The 19762-nt window shown below is 38.9% G+C and overlaps 1 protein-coding gene across 2 annotated transcripts in view; it reads left to right on the top strand.

Annotated features, from left to right (window-relative positions):
* LOC126471606 (protein Wnt-16-like) overlaps positions 1-19762 on the top strand; it is an 803254-nt gene that overhangs the window by 746236 nt on the left and 37256 nt on the right. For both annotated transcript variants that reach the window (XM_050099842.1, XM_050099843.1), the window contains exons 4-5: positions 2040-2181; positions 13290-13430. In XM_050099842.1, the coding sequence (XP_049955799.1) occupies positions 2040-2181; positions 13290-13430 (283 nt within the window). The remainder of the gene's footprint in view (positions 1-2039; positions 2182-13289; positions 13431-19762) is intronic.

A 19762-nucleotide genomic window follows, 5' to 3' on the forward strand; every position in this document is an offset into this window, starting at 1 on the left:
GGTACAGGGCTGCCCGTCATACATGATGATGGCCTTGCATCCACCTACAACCTAGTATTACAGCACATACTTCACCAGTTCAGTTTTCAGTTGTGGATGCCATTGACAACAAGGCTATATCGTATTCATAATCTATGGAGTAAGTATTAATGTATGTATGTACCTTTATGTACGTATGATTCACAGCCTGACCCAAACTGCTATACATTATCATTCCTGCATCACAACCAATACTTGTACACACATTATGTAATTCTTGAATAGGGGAGGACATTTTAATTGAAAGTCTCTGCCTGGTATGGCCATATAAATATGATATTGCAGTGCCTGAATTGTTAAGAAGAGTGTTGTAGTTTTCCTTCTGACATGCATGCATGCCAGCAGAAATTTTCATTGCTGATATTCCCTTATACAGCTGGTGATACTTCATATTCAAATAAGTGAACACGTTGCATGATTTTCGTGCATGCGTGTCTGAAGCAAATTGCATCATTCTTCTTATTCAACATAGGGACTGAAATATTGCTTTCATTTTTCTTTTATCAGGTTTGCTTCATGCAATGAAAATGTTTGTGTCCCTCATCCAATAGTCACTTTGCATTTTTGTAATGACTGCAGGGAATTAATGAAGGAAATAGTTTCATTGTCAGAAAAATATACATATTTCAAAATTATCATAAGATCAGGGCTGCAGGAATAGTTATAAGATATTTAATGTCGACAAATTAAAGTCCTGATTGATGGAAGTCATCTGTAATGTAACATCATACAATGCCTTTATATTCTTTCCTTTGATAGTCTCTTGTGTAACAATTACATTTGCCACAATTTAGTTGTCAATATGAACTGCAAGTTACCCAAAAAATTAATGATGTGAGACAGTTTCAGTATGATTAAGTGCTTAAAACTTGCGTGTGTGTGCATTTGACTTCACGCTACAATGTGCCAATTCAGCAGTAGGCAGGAAAGGCTATACAAACCACTGTTGTAAGTGATTCTTCATGCAGCAAAAATGAGTAATTTTAACATAAAAAAATATTTTCTGTGTGCCATCACAGCTAAAATTTTGACAGTGTGTTTCTTTCGGTGCATCCCTCCTATGTGAAAATTTCCAAAACATGGATCAAATGGCTCTAAGCACTATGGGACTTAACATCTGAGATCATCAGTCCCCTAGACTTAGAACTACTTAAACCTAACAAACCTAAGGTCAACACACACATCCATGCCCGAGGCAGGATTCGAACCTGCGACTGTAGCAACAGTGGAGTTATGGACTGAAGCGCCTAGAACCGCTCCGCCACAGCGGCCGCCTGAAAATTTCCTGCTTAGGTGTAGACTGACAACCTTGCCAGTTTTACCTTCACACAGAAATCTCTATAGCCAGAAAAAAAGATTGCATTACTAAAAAATTTCAAATTGTAGCATTGCTCCCAGTATATTTTCTAATATACTGCTAAGGAACATTTCTCAGGAAATTGATACACAGTTGCTTTTGCATAAATCACATCACATGAAGCTATGCCAGATCATTAAATATGTTATGGTCTTAAAAATAATAATAATAAGAAGAAGAAAAAGAAGCTAAAGAATGCCTGTGGTTTACAGAATATGGTAACAGGAACAAAAGAGAGACAAAAACAAAATACCAGTTGTTGAGTGAATACAATTTTTTTTTTTTTTTTAATATTAGGTAAGTGTTTGCTTTTCTATCTTATTACCATATTCTGCCATGTATCAACAAAGAATTTATTTGAGATTAAAATAAAATTTATGTTCTTAATTTAACTGTCACTATAAATACAAATATTAGAAATACATATGACTGCAGTGGAACCAAAATTGTTCTCTAGTTGATTAATAATTTATGAAATGGAATGCTCAATTTCTTAAAACACCCTAATTTATGTATAAATGTAGATATCTTTCAGATGGAATGAAACATTTCATTTCACTGCATTATACCATTTACTTTACCATACGAACAAGTAATTTTTATATCATACTATTTTTTTTACAAATCTAAATTTTCTTTTCAGTGACAATTTGCAGTTTGGTCTCAACTTTGCTCGGAGATTTGTTGATGCAGCAGAGAAGGTGAAGCCACCCACTACCAAAAATAAAAGAGCATGGAGCATAAGAACAAAGATGAACCTGCATAACAATGAAGCTGGAAGGCAGGTAAATAAGCTATAGTTTGAAGCATTATCAGTTGTCATCCATAGTTCTGTCAAAATGTCAAAGAATTAGACATTAAAAACACACAATTAAATAATTTTGGAAAATTTCCTTCTTACATATGCTGTACCAAGTAGTGAACTTATACATGAAAATGAAGATATCCTTTCAGTTTCACTTGTAAGTCCCACTTTCACTTCCCATCTCTCCCTCCCTCTCTCTCTCTCTCTCTCTCTCTCTCTCTCTCTCTATCTCTCTCTCTCATCAGGGTTATGTCGCATGGCACCATGCTTTTGCACATTTACAGAGGAAAATTGTAGGCACCTTTGAGCCAAATTTCAAACTTCTGCATTGCAGTTGGAGACAATTACTGGGTTTGGAAAGGTGACCTTTTAATTCTGTTTTGAAGTGTATGTGTCTGCATGTGTTGATCCTAGATACTAGCTTAGAAGGAAAAAATACGTAACCTGTTAGGACATCCTAACTCTCTGTGTGTGTCTATTTTAGAGTTACAACCTCTTTGATGATACTGGCATATCCTGGGTGAAATACAGACAATATTATAAGTGAAGGTAGCTACTTTCCGTATAGGGAAAGAACTGGAGTACAGTCGTTCAGCTATTGAATCTGTGTTTTCTTATGAAGCATACAGACACACACATGCAAACACAGTGACATTTTTCTGATGTTACAGCCCAACTAGGTAGAGCTGGAAAGCTGGACACAGTGGAGACAGGAAGCTGGAGGGGCATAGTGGATAGGAATGTTAAGAAGCACATAGTGAAATAGGCAGAAATAGGCAGCTGGTAGAGGATGGGGGGGGGGGGGGGGTAGGAGGAAGGTTCAAGTAGGATCAGATAATGGAAGAGGTAGAACACTGTGGTAACAGTGTAGGAAAAGAATCATGGATATAAAGACTTATGAATCAAAATAAAGTGGGAGAGGCACAGTGACATACGGAAGAATAAGAATTTAGTAGTTGAAGGGGAACAGAAAGTAGTAGTAGCAGGGGCAGAGCTGGCTGAAAAGCAGGGGCTAGCAGAAACTGATACAAGTGTGGACTGTAGAACCCAAGTGAGAGAAGACAGTTACCTACCCAATTCCAGGAAGCTGATTTTAAGTGAAGAGGCTCCACATGGTATGGGGTGTGAAGTAGTGATTGACGTTGACAATTTTGTGCTCAATGTCATTCTGCCTTCAAATTGTTTACATGTTTGTGATCACAGTTTGGCAGTGGTCATGTCATCTGGCTGGACAGCTGCTTGGTTGTTGTATCCGCATAAAAGCGTGGGCACAAATTGCAGTGGGTTTGGTCTGAGATATGGCTGCACTTACAACTGACTCTTCACCTGGTAACTTACAACTTTCTCCACTTCCCAAGATTATGCTCCTACCTTCCATTTGCCACTTCCTCCACCTACTCTTTTTTGTTTATCTAACCTGTTCTACTTAACACAATCCACCATCCCAATCAGATCTCAGTGATGTAGCCTTGTGTATCTGTGTTATGTGATGAAGAATTCAAGTTCATAAGCTGGACCACCATGTTATATGTCTTGTTCGTGTGGTTACCTACCACTCAACACATAAACTAAATAGTGAGTGGTTATCTTTATTCATTCTATTGCCAATATTTCTTCTGCTTGGGACTGTTATGTCATCCAATAGTTACACAAGTGTTTATTTTCTGTTTCAGATTTCCTGTTATAATTAACATTAAGAATGCCACTGTTGATCAAAATTTTACAACAAATAAAGTCAAGATACTGAATAAGGTTTTTAATCATTGATATGTAACAAAACTGTACAGAATCTTTCATCTAAGATAATTCTGTAACACATAAGACACAACACACTTGCAAAATTAGTACTTCTGCTGTTACTATATGTGAAAAATTAATATGCAATGAGACTGTATCACATCATATCCTGTAGAGCACTGCCATAGCCATAGATGTTCACACATCATTTTATACTACTGAAGAAATACAGCAAAAATTAAACTGGGTGCTGTTCAAAACAATAAATTAATGAGTGTCTTAAAAAATTAACCCCTGTTCTGGAGTCTCTGTCCTGGTTGAAAGCTCTTTTTTTGTTACAGCATTTTGACGATGTCTATGTGTAGTTTTCTCACAGTAGTTACCAACATTTTCTTAGTTTTCATTTTATTTTTGTTCATGTGGCTTCTGTGAGAGGATTTCAAATTCATGGCCCTCTCAGAGAGTGTTGCATGATGCCATATGAGAAATTTTGTGAAACAAAGTGACACTACTGCAGATATACAATGTCTTACACATTTCAAATACATCTCTGATCTAACTAAATATAGTACTTATTTTTTATGAGACAGAGTGACACTACTGCAGAAATACAGTAGTTAACACATTAATAATGACTGCATAATATAAATAACAGTACTTTGGCTTCAAGCTGTCTTTGTGATAACATTTTTCCATTTTAATACTTTTCTTCATTTTTTACATTTTTAATGCTATTATTAGAGAAGTTACAATGCACGTTTCCCACCTCCATAACCACAGAAACAGTAATATAAAATTACTGACACACATCCCTAACAATTGTGTTTCAAAATATCAGAATAAATATCCAGACATCTAACATAATTATATCATGACTTCCCAGACATACAGTACGGTAGTTTTTCTATGCAATTTCCATAAATTGTGTGTTTGGTAGACGGTATTTTGTCTTAGTACAAGTACAAAAGATGAAAAACATTCAGGACAGTTCACAAAAGTGACAGCTTGAAGATTTCAGACAGGTCATGTGAACTAAGTGAATAGCAACTCCAAATACATTTGGCTTACATGTCCCAGATCTATGTTGCAGTAACACTGGTACATTAAGAAAAAACATTGAAGGAAAAATTGCTAACTGTGCAAACAATCATGTCATCCTGCATCACAGTGAGAATTCTCTCTTAACATATTAATGTGCACACAACAAATCATAGCATATTAATCATATTTTATTTCGTGTTATCTTATGACATAACTCATGACATAACTCATGGAAACCATTCATATAGTTGAACCAGCAATATACTGAATACATAATAACTAATGAAATTTCACACCACATCAGGATTCAAATCCAGATTTCCTGATTTTAGGAAGTACTTACTTTGAAAATAGCCAAGTATCACAAGGTTATTGTTAATAAATCCAACAAAGAGCCTGTGGCTGGCCTACATGTGTTTGCCTGTGTGACCTGGCATCAGCACATGCAACACTCCATGCCATGCCAACCGACCTTATTAGATGTACCAGTATGTGTAATTACATATATTGATTCAAAGATATGTCCAGTGGTATTAGAAGAATGTCAGTGATTATGGAAATCTGAGTCCATACTGAAAAAGTGTTCAGGTAGCCTAATGATTAAGGTAACTGCTCATGAGTAGCAGAAAACCTAATTTCAAGTCCTACTGCATCACAAATTTCCATTTGCCATTATGTGTTCATTAGAATGCAAGTAAGTTCAGAATTGCTGAACCGTTTTCAAAGATATCATTTCATGCTGCTGCAGCTTTACTGACTTCATTCCTACTGACTACATTCATTTCATTTCAGTGAATTTAATTCAACTTAAATAAAAAAAAAGTGCACTTATAAGTGGCATTAACATTTTGCAATGAATATATTCCACATAATGGTGTCAAATATGTATTGATATCAAGAGCGTACCAAGAAACTGAGGTAAGGAGGAGGAGTGTGAGCCTCATTTTAGTTGCACGGAAATGGGATGGCTGCAGGAAGTGATACACAATTTTAAAAGAAAATAAAAATCTAAGCCATAGGAGAACTGTGTTTACAAACCAGCAAATACACTAATTCCACCACTTCAGTAGCCTATTGCTACTTACTGCCTACCAAACACTTAACTGAGAGAGTTTTGTAAGGGGAGTGAGATTTGTATATATTATTGTGCTGTCAGGCAGGTAACTTTCAGCTGCATTCAGATACACTTGCTATATTCACATTTTATAATATTATTTCACCACTGAATGACAACGTAAGTGAAAGCATTATGAATTAAAGGTACAGTGCTACTAGAAACTTGTTGAACCCAGAGTCATTTTCCATTTTTGGTAGCAAGGAGAACAGTGGTGAATGCTGCAGCAGTTTTGCAATTTCACAATAAATGGCTTAGTAGATGTTCTGAGATTCTTCAAACTGAAACTGAATTGATATGTCTTCTGGCTGTGTGTAACAGGGCAAAATGTGAGTTTGCATGTGCAAATATGATAATTTTCTGTGAAAGTGGGTGGAGGTTTGTGGGGAGGGGGGGGGGGGTGGGGGGGGGGGGGGAGTTGCAGCTGCCCTCCTCCTTCTCCCCATTTGCTGAGTATGTCCTTGAGTGGCATATTCCTTTATGGTTATCTCAAGTCTTAGAAACATGTTTATGTTCACAAAACAGACAGGTTTGTTAGGAAATGATATGGCATATATATGTTGTTGAAGTCAGATATTTATGTAGACATTTGAGGAGTCTAGCATGTAGTTTTCATTCTGCAACATCTTGGTTATCTACGGTGAAGTTCTGGACTCTAGGAAGGACAGAAGGTATCATCTACTGTTTTTGAAAAAGCGTTTCTCTGCTCACCACATATACTGATTAAATGATCTGTCACATTCATACAGCTAGTTCTCACACTCAGATGGCCTTTGAATTTGTTTCCATGAAATTTTCATATCCAACAAAATGCCGTGGTAGAGCACAAAGACAGACCATATTGCAATGACACTATTTCCAGATTTGATTTTCAGCTAACCAAACAACATTGTTCTTGTAGCACTAGTTCCCATCAGCAGGGTTCTGAGAAACTACCAGCAGGGTTCTGAGAAACTGGTATCTGGGGGAAGAATCCATATAGGCGATGACTGCCATGTTGTTGAGTACACTCTGCAACAGGATATTGCGTGTTGCTGGTATACACCCTCTGCCTATGACCATTCATCCTGACTGATAACTGGGTGGTAGTCATGCCAATGTAATGTTTACATAATAGCTGGTATATGATGTACCATTTCAAAGGTGGCTCTCTCTTTGATCGTATATGTTTTGCCAGTTACAGGACTGGAGTAGGCAGTGATAGGAGGGTGCATAGGGCAAGTCTTGCTGTGGGGATGGTCACAGGGATAGGAGCCTAGGATAGGGATATGGGTGCAGAAGGAGTATAGGGCCTCACAAGGATATTTCACAGATTGGGAGAGCAATGAAAAGCTATTCTAGGTGTGCTGGGAAAAATCTCAGACGGAATGGGTCTCACTTCAGTGCCTGATTTTAAGAAGTAATGGCCTTGTTGATGTAGTTCATTAATACATTCAAGACTATAATAAAACTGAGTGACAAGTTGTGTGTTGTGAAGTTGTTTTTTGGAGGGATCAGCAGTACTAGGGTTGGATGTGATGGCCCAGATAATCTACTTTTAAACTAGGCTGTTGGAGTAATTATGTCCAGTAAAGGCTGAGGTGAGAGTGGTGGTGTACTGATGTAAAGAGTCTGCATCTAAAAAATATGTTTGCCTCGAATTCCAAAGTTGTATGGGAAAGAATGTTTGACATGGAAAGGATGGCAACTGTCAAAATGTAACTACTGTTGTTTGTTAGTAGGTTTAATGTAGACAGAAGTGTGTACCTTGCCTTCAGAGGATGAGATCAACACAAAGGAAATTATTTGTATTACTCATGGTTATCACTTTCAGCCTTAAACCTGCATTTAACCATGCTGCTTTGGTGAAGGACCTACTTTCCTTTACAAGTAATGTCAACTGGAAGTATCACTTTGCAAGACAATCACAAAACCTTTTCAACAGCAAACCTGACATTGAATCTTGCCTTGAACAGTTATGACCATGATCCCATCTTGATCCACCACCACTGCCTCAAAATCATCCCTTAAAAGCCTTCCAAGAATTCCTCACACCCAACAATTCTTCGCAACCCTTCCTCAGGTCCCTACTAGATGACCGTAATCTGTCCTCTGTAGAACTCCAGGCTCTACATTCCCTAAAACCTGATGACTCCATAATTATCTTCCCAACAGACAAATGATCTACCACTGTGGTGCTTGACCGACAGGAGTATGTTAGTGAAGGTCTGCACCACAGCTGTCTGACACCTGTACATGCAGCATCCGGCATCAAGATTCCATCCCTGTGATTCAAATTGTCATGCAGTCTTTCCTAAAAACCTCAGGGCCCTTACGAAGACTTACACCTCAATCCGTAGAACTTCTTACCCCACCCAAACCACACACCCCCAACTTTTACCTTCTTTCTAAGATCCACAATCCCAATCATCCTGGCCATCTTACATTTGCTGGCTTCAAAGCACCCATTGAATGTATATCTGCCTTAGTTGATCAACACCTGCAACTCATAGTTCCCTGATATTTTAAAGATGCCAACCATTTCCTACATCATCTGAAATCTATCCCTGCCCCACTCTCATCATACACCTTGCTATCTCCCTCTGTACCAATATCACCCGCATATATGATCTGTCTGCTGCTGAACAATCCCTCAGTCAACACCTGGCTGTTTCCAGGCCTATGATATCCTTCTTGCTCACTTTAATCAACTTTATACTTTTCCATCCTTTTCATGACAAATGTTCCCTCCCATACAGCCTTGGCATTTGAGGCAAACACATCTGTTCAGTTGCAGACCCCTTATAGTAATACACCACCACTCCCACCTCAGCCTTCACAGGATGTAATTATCCCAACAGCCTAGTTTAAAATGAGATTTCCTGGGCCATCAAATTCAATCCTGGTACTGCTGATCCCTCCAAAAAACACCTTCAGAACACATCACTTGTCACCCAGTATTATCTTGCTCTTGAATGTATTAATCAGCTACTTGGACAAGGCCATGTTTTCCTAAAATCATGCCCTGAAATGAGGTCCATTCTGTCTCAGATTTTGCTCAGCACACCTAGAATAGCTTTTTGTTACCCTCCCAATCTCTGCAATGTGCTTATCAGACCCTATACCCCTTCTGCACCTATCTCCCTACCCTATAGCAACGACCCTGGTGACTGTCGCAACTGCAAGACTTGCCCTATGCACCCTCTTACCACCACATATTCCACCCCTGTAACTGGCAAAACATATACTGTCAAAAGAAGAGCCACCTGTGAAACGACCCGTGCCATATACCAGCTGTCATGTAAACACTGTTCAGGCTCTTACATTGGTATGACTACCTGCCAGTCAATAGTCAGAGGGTTTATACTGGCAACAACAATATCATGTTGCGGAGCATGCTCTACAACATGACAGTCAGGATCTCAGTGCCTGTTTTACCACATGTGCCATCTGGATTCTTCCCCCAGACAAAAGTTTCTCAGAACTCCGCAGGTGGGAACTAGCACTAGAACATGTACTTAGTTCTCACCTTCCACCTGGCCTTATTTCATGTAATTCCTTCCATCTCCACATCTTTCATTTTCTGACCTGTCTATTTTTCACCGTCCCTCCTCCTGACTCTGTTACACACAAGGTACCCAGTTTTTCACTCTTATTAATTCATGCATGATATTTTAGTAGTAATCTCTGTCTTGCATATTACCCTATCTCCCATATTTAAGCTCTCAGATTTTCAAATCTCATCCAGTGTTGTCCCCAAGAATCAGTCTTTCCTTCTCATGCCGCCCAGTAAATCTCCCCTGATCAGGGTTCTGGGTGACTTTCCTGAACTGAACCCCTTTCCCTATAGCTCTCTAGTCCTTTTCCTCCATCCCTCTTCCTTCCCCTTCAACTCTTCTGCCAGAAGAAGGAGCCACTGCCTCTGAAAGTTTGTAAAAGTTAAACCTTTTTGTGTGTGTGTTCACCTGCTGCCACTTGGTTAGTAGATTTTTTATTTATCCATTTACAAGTATACATAGTGTATGTGTTATTGGAAATGTGAGGTCATGAGTTAACTGGTTTGGACCAAAGCAAGTGACTTTGTAATAATTATTTCTTTGATTCTGTGAACCAAGCTGCTGGTTTGAAAGAGAGACACATTACTAATGAGAAATTTTATTATGCAATAAATATATTGAGAAGCAGTAGTTAGTATCCCAAGTTCCTTGAACAGGTCTCTTCTGTATGTTCTTGATTTCACAACACAAATAATTTGTGTTATACATTTCTGGACAAAAAAATATTGAGCTTGTCTTGATGAGTTACACCTTTATCTATACTCCACAAACCACTTTACAGCAAGTGCTGAAGGATACTTCTAGTACCACTGTCTTTTCCCCCATTTCCTATTCCATCCAAAAATGGTGCATGGGAAAAATTATTTGTCAGTAAAGCTCTGTATGACACTTAAATCTTTCAGTTTTCTTATTTTGATCATTTTGTGAGACATATGTGGGTGGAAAAACTATGTTGTTTGACTCTACTTTGCCCTTATGCTCTCATAATTCCAACATAAACCTCTCCATGATGTGCAATCCCTTTCTTGTTGCATCAGCCACTGGAGTTTGTTGTGCATCTTCATAATGCTATCACATTGACAAAATAATACTGTGATGAAACACACCACTCTTTGGTGGATCTTCACTAGCTCTTCTACTGATCCTACTTGGTAAGTGTCCCAAACTTATGAACTGGTCAAATGAGTGTTTTGTAATCTACATCTTTCATGAATGAAGTATGTTGCCTAAAGATTCTTCAAAAGAATTTCATTCTGGCATGTACTTTTGCTACTGTTTGTTTTATTCCACTTTCAGTCACTGTGAATGGTGAATCCTAGGTATTTTACAGTAGTTACACTTTCCAGTGACTTGTTACCAGTAGTGTAATCAAACTGTAATCGCTCTCTTTGCCTATTTGTGTGCAGTATTTGCAGTGTGCAGGGTCAATGATAGTCTGTCGACCTATTGTCACTTCTCTGCATGTCTTCCTGCATTTTGCTGCTGTCTTCTGATGTTGAAACCTTCCAGTAGACAATATCATAATCTGTGAATAACTTGACAGAGCTTCCACTGCTATCCACTAGATCATCAATATAAATTTTAAATACTAGCGGCACTATAACACTCCTTTGGGATAGTCCTGAAATTACCTTTATGTTCGTCAAATTTGTTCAGTTGCGAATGGTATGTTGAATTATATCCCCATAGAAGTCCTGAATCTGATTACAAATCTAGTCCAATGCTCAGTAAGCAGAACAGTAGCAAATGTCTTCCAGAAATAATGAACATGGCATCAACTTGAGTGTAATTGTCTACAGTGCTCTGCAACATATGGATGAATAAAGTGAGCTGAGTTTCACAAGATGTCTATTTGCTGAATCTATGTTGATTTTCATATACATTTTCATTCTCAAAAAATGTCATAATGCATGAGGTTAAAACTTACTCCATAACTCTACACAGACTGATGTTAGTGATATTGACCTATAATCACATATGTGTATTTTCATACTTATTCTATACCATAGATTATCAAAGTCAATCAACAGCTGCGAGCTAGTGGGCCATAAATTGTATAATAAGCTTCTGCAGATGATACAATATCTTCCAGTGTGTGAATTTAGGAAGACATTAAATAAATGGCTTGCTGCCAATCCCTTCTGTGAATTAAAAGAATTTTTTGAGTGCAACATGGAATTATAAGCCAACAACTGACATGGCCATAAAGTTCTATTTGCAAATTTTAATGGTTATGTTATATATAGAAGCATGTAAGAACACTAATAAACTAAACACTGTACAGAATTTGTATACAAACAATGAACTGCTGATGCTGAACTCTGTCCTACTTTAAGACTGGAAAGAGAATGATTCCATATGACATTATGGAATGAAAGTAAGAATAGTATGCTAGATTTCTATATAATCTACATGTGACATCCATGTTGTAAATAAAGATTTGTTTAGTTGCTTCAGCAATTTTTTGGCAAGATCCTCCTAGTTGAACTTCATATTAAGTTGTAATTCCAAGAACATAAGACAGTCAGTATCTTTTATCTGCTTCTTATCATATTGTAGGTACATACAGGTGGAGTGGCTTGGTGAGGGGGGAGGGGGGTGGGGGGTGTGTCCTTTTACAAGTTTTGAACTGCATATAGTGAATAATTTTTCCAGTGTTTAGGGACAAATAATTGACTAGGAATCATGTATTAATGTCAAGGAATTTCCATCAATTGATTTTTCTAAACTATACTTGATTTGCTATTTATTACAATGTACATATCATATGCAAAAAGTTGCTTAGAACAGGTCATTGATATACCCCAGAAAAAGTAGGGGCACTGAGATGGAATCTTTGGGACAGCACTTGTAATTAGTTCCTATATGGATGATGCCTAATAACTTAATATGAGATTCTTTCCTGTTGAAATATTCTGTTTCTTGTCAGAGCTATGCAATATGAACCATTCTGCAGTATTTCACTTTACACCACAACATTCCAATTTTCATAAAAGAATATTGTGATTTACACAGTCGAATTCCCCATCACTGATTGCAAAGTACACTAGTAGCCTGTAATTTGTTGTCTAATGATCCTTCAGCACACTGAAAGCTAGAATGGAATGGAGGTTAGTGAATATTCTACAAGCATTCATTCAGGTTCTTTCATAGCTATAACATTTAAAACATTTAGGGACACTTGATTAAAGTATTTTTTGAAGGGATGCAGCATCCTTCAGTGGTTTTCCCAATGGAATAGAAGAGAGGTAATGAAGAAAATGAAACTGTGAATGGTTGTTATGAGTCATGTGTGGATACCCAGCACAAGTGAGTATTACCCGTGACAGGCAAGATTGAGTCCCAATTAGACACACCATTTTCATCTGCCAGTAAGTTTCAAAAAAAATTATGTTTTAACTAATCAAAATTATGTGTCTGAAGATATATTGCATAAAATGTATGACTGAGGCTACAAACACGCATTCATGATATTAGTGAAGTAACTACAAGCACCAAAAAAATAAAAGAACATTTTTAAAACTCATCAAAATGTTGATATATTTTATATGAGTGATGTTCCACAGGAACCTGCATTCACAAATATCACAGAAGTTTTGTTACATATTTTACTGGGTTAATTCCATGAACTGAGTACAATGGGAATTGAAACTGTTCCAGATTGTTGCTTCTTTGATGCGTATGCAGTGCCGCTGTCATGGAGTTTCTGGCTCTTGTGAGCTGAAGACTTGCTGGAAAACTATGCCATCATTTAGTGAGATTGGTGATGCACTCAAGAGAAAATATCATCAAGCTGTGCAGGTATCATTCATGTGTTATGCATACTGTACATTAAGCGATGAGAAATTCTTTGCTGCTGGGCAGAAATGTTTCCACTGTTGTGTTGATCCCTGCCTAGGTGAAAAAAATAAAATGTGTTTCATTCAAAGCTAAAATACTGGTTTAACACAAATTGTTACTCATCTCTCTCTTTTTCCCTATGCTTTTCTCTCACCTTTCTCAACATAACACAATTTACCAAACTTAAAGATAGTGTGAATATCATGTAAGTAGAAGTAGGATAATGAATTATAACTAAACAATTTACATAAAACAAATTTTGACCCAGTGATTTGTCAAAAGGCAATTCTAAGAAACAGATCACAGTATATATGCTGGATACAAGTTGGAATAAGGACAGGTGGCGGTTCATGCAAAACCAAAAATTCTATTACCAAGCTCTTGTAATAGTGTGATGGCTTTAATGAGGGAGGGACTGGTGAACTGTGGACACATGCTGGTCACATGACATAACTGCCAATGAGGAGATACTGTAAGTTGTATAAAGCCTGTGATGTGGTAGATTTCTTTGGAAATTGGTGGCTTATCCGCAGAGAGTATACGAATTTCAGATTTTTTATCTATCTCTGATCTTTTGTTCCACTTCATTCCCTCATTCTTGTTCATCAGTGACATGAGTGTACACTGAATATGAGGCTATAAGATGGTGAAAAAAAGGAGGGAGGACTAAATAGCAACTCTTTTTGTTTTGCATAGAGGTGAGGGATGGTCACAGACTTCGTTTTGTGTAAGTGTGAGGAATGAAGGGAGTGTAAACTCAAAGCTACTGAAAACCTGTGTTTATTAATCATAAAACATATTTATGGTACCATTTTAAAAAATACACACCACTTACCATGTACTTAAGTAAAGTAATATAGTTTGTATTAGATCTGTACATATTTTCTTACTGTCAGTCTGGTAATGTTCAGATACATGTTACTGATTTCTGTATTCATGTTTTAAGTAGTTTTTAATACTGGCTGTTAACATGAATAAGATAACTGTAAATTTTAGATTTAGAAAATATCATTCTTGTGAAACACAACTAGCTCATTATTCTCATGAAATAATGAGCACTGTCTACAGAGGAGTCAAATTGCGTCCATATTTTTAGAACGCCAGGAGCCTTTTGACACCATTCCTCACAAGCAACTTCTAATAAAATTGTGTGCCCATAGAGTATCATCTCAGTTGAATGACTGTATTCATGTGATTTGAGACTTTCTCGGCGTATTCCATTCGTGAAATCTTCTCGGGTGATCAGCCGAGTAAAGGCGTCGTCTTCTCGCAACATTTCGAAGGGTTTCGTACCCATCATCTTCAAGCGAAGATGATGGGTACGAAACCCTTCGAAACGTTGCGAGAAGACGACGCCTTTACTCGGCTGATCACCCGAGAAGATTTCACGACTGTATTCATGATTTCCTGTCAGAGAGGTCACAGTTTGTAATAACTGATGGAAAGTCATTGAGTAAAACAGAAGTGAAACTGGAAAGATCTCACTGATAATTTTATGGGGAAAGCTAAACAAAGACCACAATTTACTGGCGGAACACTTAGAGAATGCAGCAGGTCTACTAAAGAGGCTGCCTGTACTTTGTTTGTCCACTGTTTGCTTAGCTATAACCAGCCAAACAAATAGCCCAGAAAATTTCATTAACAGCCCTTTCTGGAACCACACTTAACTTGTTGCATATCATGATATTTGTATCACATCAAACTTAGCCTCTGGAAGTTAAACAGTAAATAAGTCAAATCAATTACCATTAATGGAACCATGGGAGAAACCATACTTACTGTAATTATTCCCAGTCATATAAATCAGACACCTTTATCCATGTGTGTTTTGTAATGGTACCTTTCATTTCCTGTCCCAGAGCTATGACCTGAATCATTTTGCAATGTTTCCTGTGAAGACATAGCATTCTAATTTACTCAAATAGATGTTATGATTGAAGCACCCAGTCACCTTTGATTAATCACACAAAATACCCGTAACCTGTAACTTATTTTCTATTGCATTAAGTAAATTTTTCCTGTGTGTGTAAATAGTTTTCTGATTACTTGAATCATGCAGAAATCCATACTGTGCATTGGAACTGTATTCTTTGGAGTAAGGTAATTTAGAAGCTTTTATAAATAATATTTCTCAAGTTTTAGTAGCATGCTTTCAAAAGTGATTATGGACAGTAGTTTGATGACATTTCTTAAACTATTTTTCTTGGAAAGAGACATAAATTCACCATATTTCACCCAACCTGGATATATTTCAGTGATTATTTGTGTGTTTCAATAAAAGTTCAAATGTTAACACCTTCACAAGAACAGCAATATGGAAAAGATAGATTGCTGCTAACCATATTGAGCAATTGTTGAGTCACAAATAAGCACAATGAGAAAGAATGTTATAAAAGTTTCATCTTTTGGACAAAATTTTCTTCAGAGGTACAAAATTCTTCAGAGGTAGAAAACTCACACTCATTCACACAACAACAACAACTCATAAACACTTAATCACTACTTCTGGGCATTAAGGCCCCGCTTGACCCACCAGGATAGCCAACTGGGACACAGGGAGGTGAGCCAGCCTAGGATCAAAACCATCTCATGTATTCTTTTACTATGAAGGCTGTTGTGTCATCCAGACTAGATGTGATTTTTTGGCAGTTTTCCAAACCCATCTAGGTAAATAATAGTGTGGTTCCCAAGTTATGCCTCAGATATACAATGTGGAAACACTTTGAAAAGCAGTGTCACATTTGACCAAGTGGTTACACTAGAAACAGACAAAAGGGATGCATGGATTCCTCCCGAGGAGAGGAGCTGGCAGTAGCTTTAGAATACCTTTGGGAGTACCAAGACAGTTGGCACAGTGGTTAGCACATTGGACTTGCATTTGGGAGGATGACGGCTCAAACCAGTGTCTGGCCATCCTGATTTAGATTTTCCATGATTCCCGTAAACCATTTCAGACAAATCCCAGCCCGGGTTCCCGGGTTTGATTCCCATGACTGGGTGTTGTGTGATGTCCTTAGGTTAGTTAGGTTTAAGTAGTTCTAAGTTCTAGGGGACTGATGACCATAGATGTTAAGTCCCATAGTGCTCAGAGCCATTTGAACAAATGCCAGGATGGTTTCTTTGAGTGCATATGGCTAACTTCCTTCCCCATCATTTCCTAATCCGATAGAACTAATGACCTTGCTGTTTGGTCCCCTCCCCCAAACCAACCAACCTTTGGCAGTGATGACCTCAAAGTAATACTAGCCTGAATAAAAGTGTGGTTGGCTTGCCACAAAAACTGAAGAAGAACCATTCCAGCCCTTACCTGGTGTTGGCTGGATAAAGAAACTGGAAAGAATGGATGTTGAATGTTACTTACTCTGATCTCCTGCCTGGTTCTACCTAACTCCTCCATTTTATATCCTTTTTTATTGTTATTTTCTTGCCTTGCATGACTATATTATTTCCATTCGGGGATGATGTGTGTGGAGGACAACTGACAGTACTCCTCCACATCAGCTCAATTTCTCCAGGAATCCAAATTATAGTCATTCCAATATATATATATATATATATATATATATATATATATATATATATACACACACACACACACACTCCTGGAAATGGAAAAAAGAACACATTGACACCGGTGTGTCAGACCCACCATACTTGCTCCGGACACTGCGAGAGGGCTGTACAAGCAATGATCACACGCACGGCACAGCGGACACACCAGGAACCGCGGTGTTGGCTGTCGAATGGCGCTAGCTGCGCAGCATTTGTGCACCGCTGCCATCAGTGTCAGCCAGTTTGCCGTGGCATACGGAGCTCCATCGCAGTCTTTAACACTGGTAGCATGCCGCGACAGCGTGGACGTGAACCGTATGTGCAGTTGACGGACTTTGAGCGAGGGCATATAGTGGGCATGCGGGAGGCCGGGTGGACGTACCGCCGAATTGCTCAACACGTGAGGCGTGAGGTCTCCACAGTACATCGATGTTGTCGCCAGTGGTCAGCGGAAGGTGCACGTGCCTGTCGACCTGGGACCGGACTGCAGCGACGCACGGATGCACGCCAAGACGGTAGGATCCTACGCAGTGCCGTAGGGGACCGCACCGCCACTTCCCAGCAAATTAGGGACACTGTTGCTCCTGGGGTATCGGCGAGGACCATTCGCAACCCTCTCCATGAAGCTGGGCTACGGTCCCGCACACCGTTAGGCCGTCTTCCACTCACGCCCCAACATCGTGCAGCCCGCCTCCAGTGGTGTCGCGACAGGCGTGAATCGAGGGACGAATGGAGACGTGTCGTCTTCAGCGATGAGAGTCGCTTCTGCCTTGGTGCCAATGATGGTCATATGCGTGTTTGGCGCCGTGCAGGTGAGCGCCACAATCAGGACTGCATACGACCGAGGCACACAGGGCCAACACCCGGCATCATGGTGTGGGGAGCGATCTCCTACACTGGCCGTACACCACTGGTGATCGTCGAGGGGACACTGAATAGTGCACGGTACATCCAAACCGTCATCGAACCCATCGTTCTACCATTCTTAGACCGGCAAGGGAACTTGCTGTTCCAACAGGACAATGCACGTCCGCATGTATCCCGTGCCACCCAACGTGCTCTAGAAGGTGTAAGTCAACTACCCTGGCCAGCAAGATCTCCGGATCTGTCCGCCATTGAGCATGTTTGGGACTGGATGAAGCGTCGTCTCACGCGGTCTGCACATCCAGCACGAACGCTGGTCCAACTGAGGCGCCAGGAGGAAATGGCATGGCAAGCCGTTCCACAGGACTACATCCAGCATCTCTACGATCGTCTCCATGGGAGAATAGCAGCCTGCATTGCTGCGAAAGGTGGATATACACTGTACTAGTGCCGACATTGTGCATGCTCTGTTGCCTGTGTCTATGTGCCTGTGGTTCTGTCAGTGTGATCATGTGATGTATCTGACCCCAGGAATGTGTCAATAAAGTTTCCCCTTCCTGGGACAATGAATTCACGGTGTTCTTATTTCAATTTCCAGGAGTGTATATATGGAAAAAATTAATTGTTGTCTCACCCTTCTCTTGGAATTTGAACACTATTCCTCTGTGTAATGCACAACACCTCTGCCAGCAGATTTCAATATTCTGTAGCTCATCTGTGAGGAGGCAGACATGATTTTAATATAAGCCCATATAAATTATAATTATTCATGAACATGAACCTGAAGGGCTCTATCGAAATTCATTTCCACCCAGAATGTAACTCCATCAGCCAGTACTTGTTGTTGTTTATCATTGTTTTTGAGAGAGGATACCTATTATTACAAATAGTGGATTTAGATAGCCCAAGATTAACTTGCATGCTTGACCAGAAAGAACACATCCTGTAGACTGTCAAAGAATACCTATCTATCAACACACTCACATTGCACTAGCAGGTTACACAACTCATAGGAATGTATTGAAGGTATTTCATATGCAATTCATGTATCCATAACATCCTCAACTTGTGCAAGGCTTTTCACCTATTGATCACTAACTAATAGAATACTCTTGCTGATAGTTTGTCACAATAATTGTCAGTTTATTGTTGGAATATTCAGTTTCCTTTACAGATGTAGCAATATTTTGAAGAGACTGAATAGCTAATTTTCTTATCAATGTAAGTGCTCTAATTTATCATCTTCATTGTGTGATTCAAGATAGACACCAGCAGTAACCCACAATAAGTCTGTGGGCTGGAATTATAAATCACTTGGTAGATCTAGATATTCTGCCAGCACATATTACACATATTATCTACAAGGATTTTACTCAGAGCTTTCTTCCAGTCTTGCTACAGGTGGTACTTCAGCAAGTAAGAAGGTGATACTACCATGACAAATAGAGAGGCAGGTTAGGATCAACTTCATGGCCTGCATGATCTCCTGAACTCAGTCCTTTTATTTTCTATATGTTTATATGAAAAAATAGAGGATATAAAATGTAGACTGGCAATGGCAAGGAAAGCGTTTCTGAAGAAGAGGAATTTAACATCGAGTATAGATTTAAGTGTCAGGAAGTCGTTTCTGAAAGTATTTGTATGGAGTGTAGCCATGTATGGAAGTGAAACATGAACAATAAATAGTTTGGACAGGAGGAGAATAGAAGTTTTTGAAATGTGGTGCTACAGAAGAATGCTGATGATTAGATGGGTAGATCACATAACTAATGAGGAGGTACTGAATAGAATTGGGGAGAAGAGGAGCTTGTGGCACAACTTGACTAGAAGAAGGGATTGGTTCGTAGGACATGTTCTGAGGCATCAAGGGATCACCA

This window comes from Schistocerca serialis, chromosome 3 (assembly GCF_023864345.2).
Source record: "Schistocerca serialis cubense isolate TAMUIC-IGC-003099 chromosome 3, iqSchSeri2.2, whole genome shotgun sequence".
Taxonomy (NCBI): domain Eukaryota; kingdom Metazoa; phylum Arthropoda; class Insecta; order Orthoptera; family Acrididae; genus Schistocerca; species Schistocerca serialis.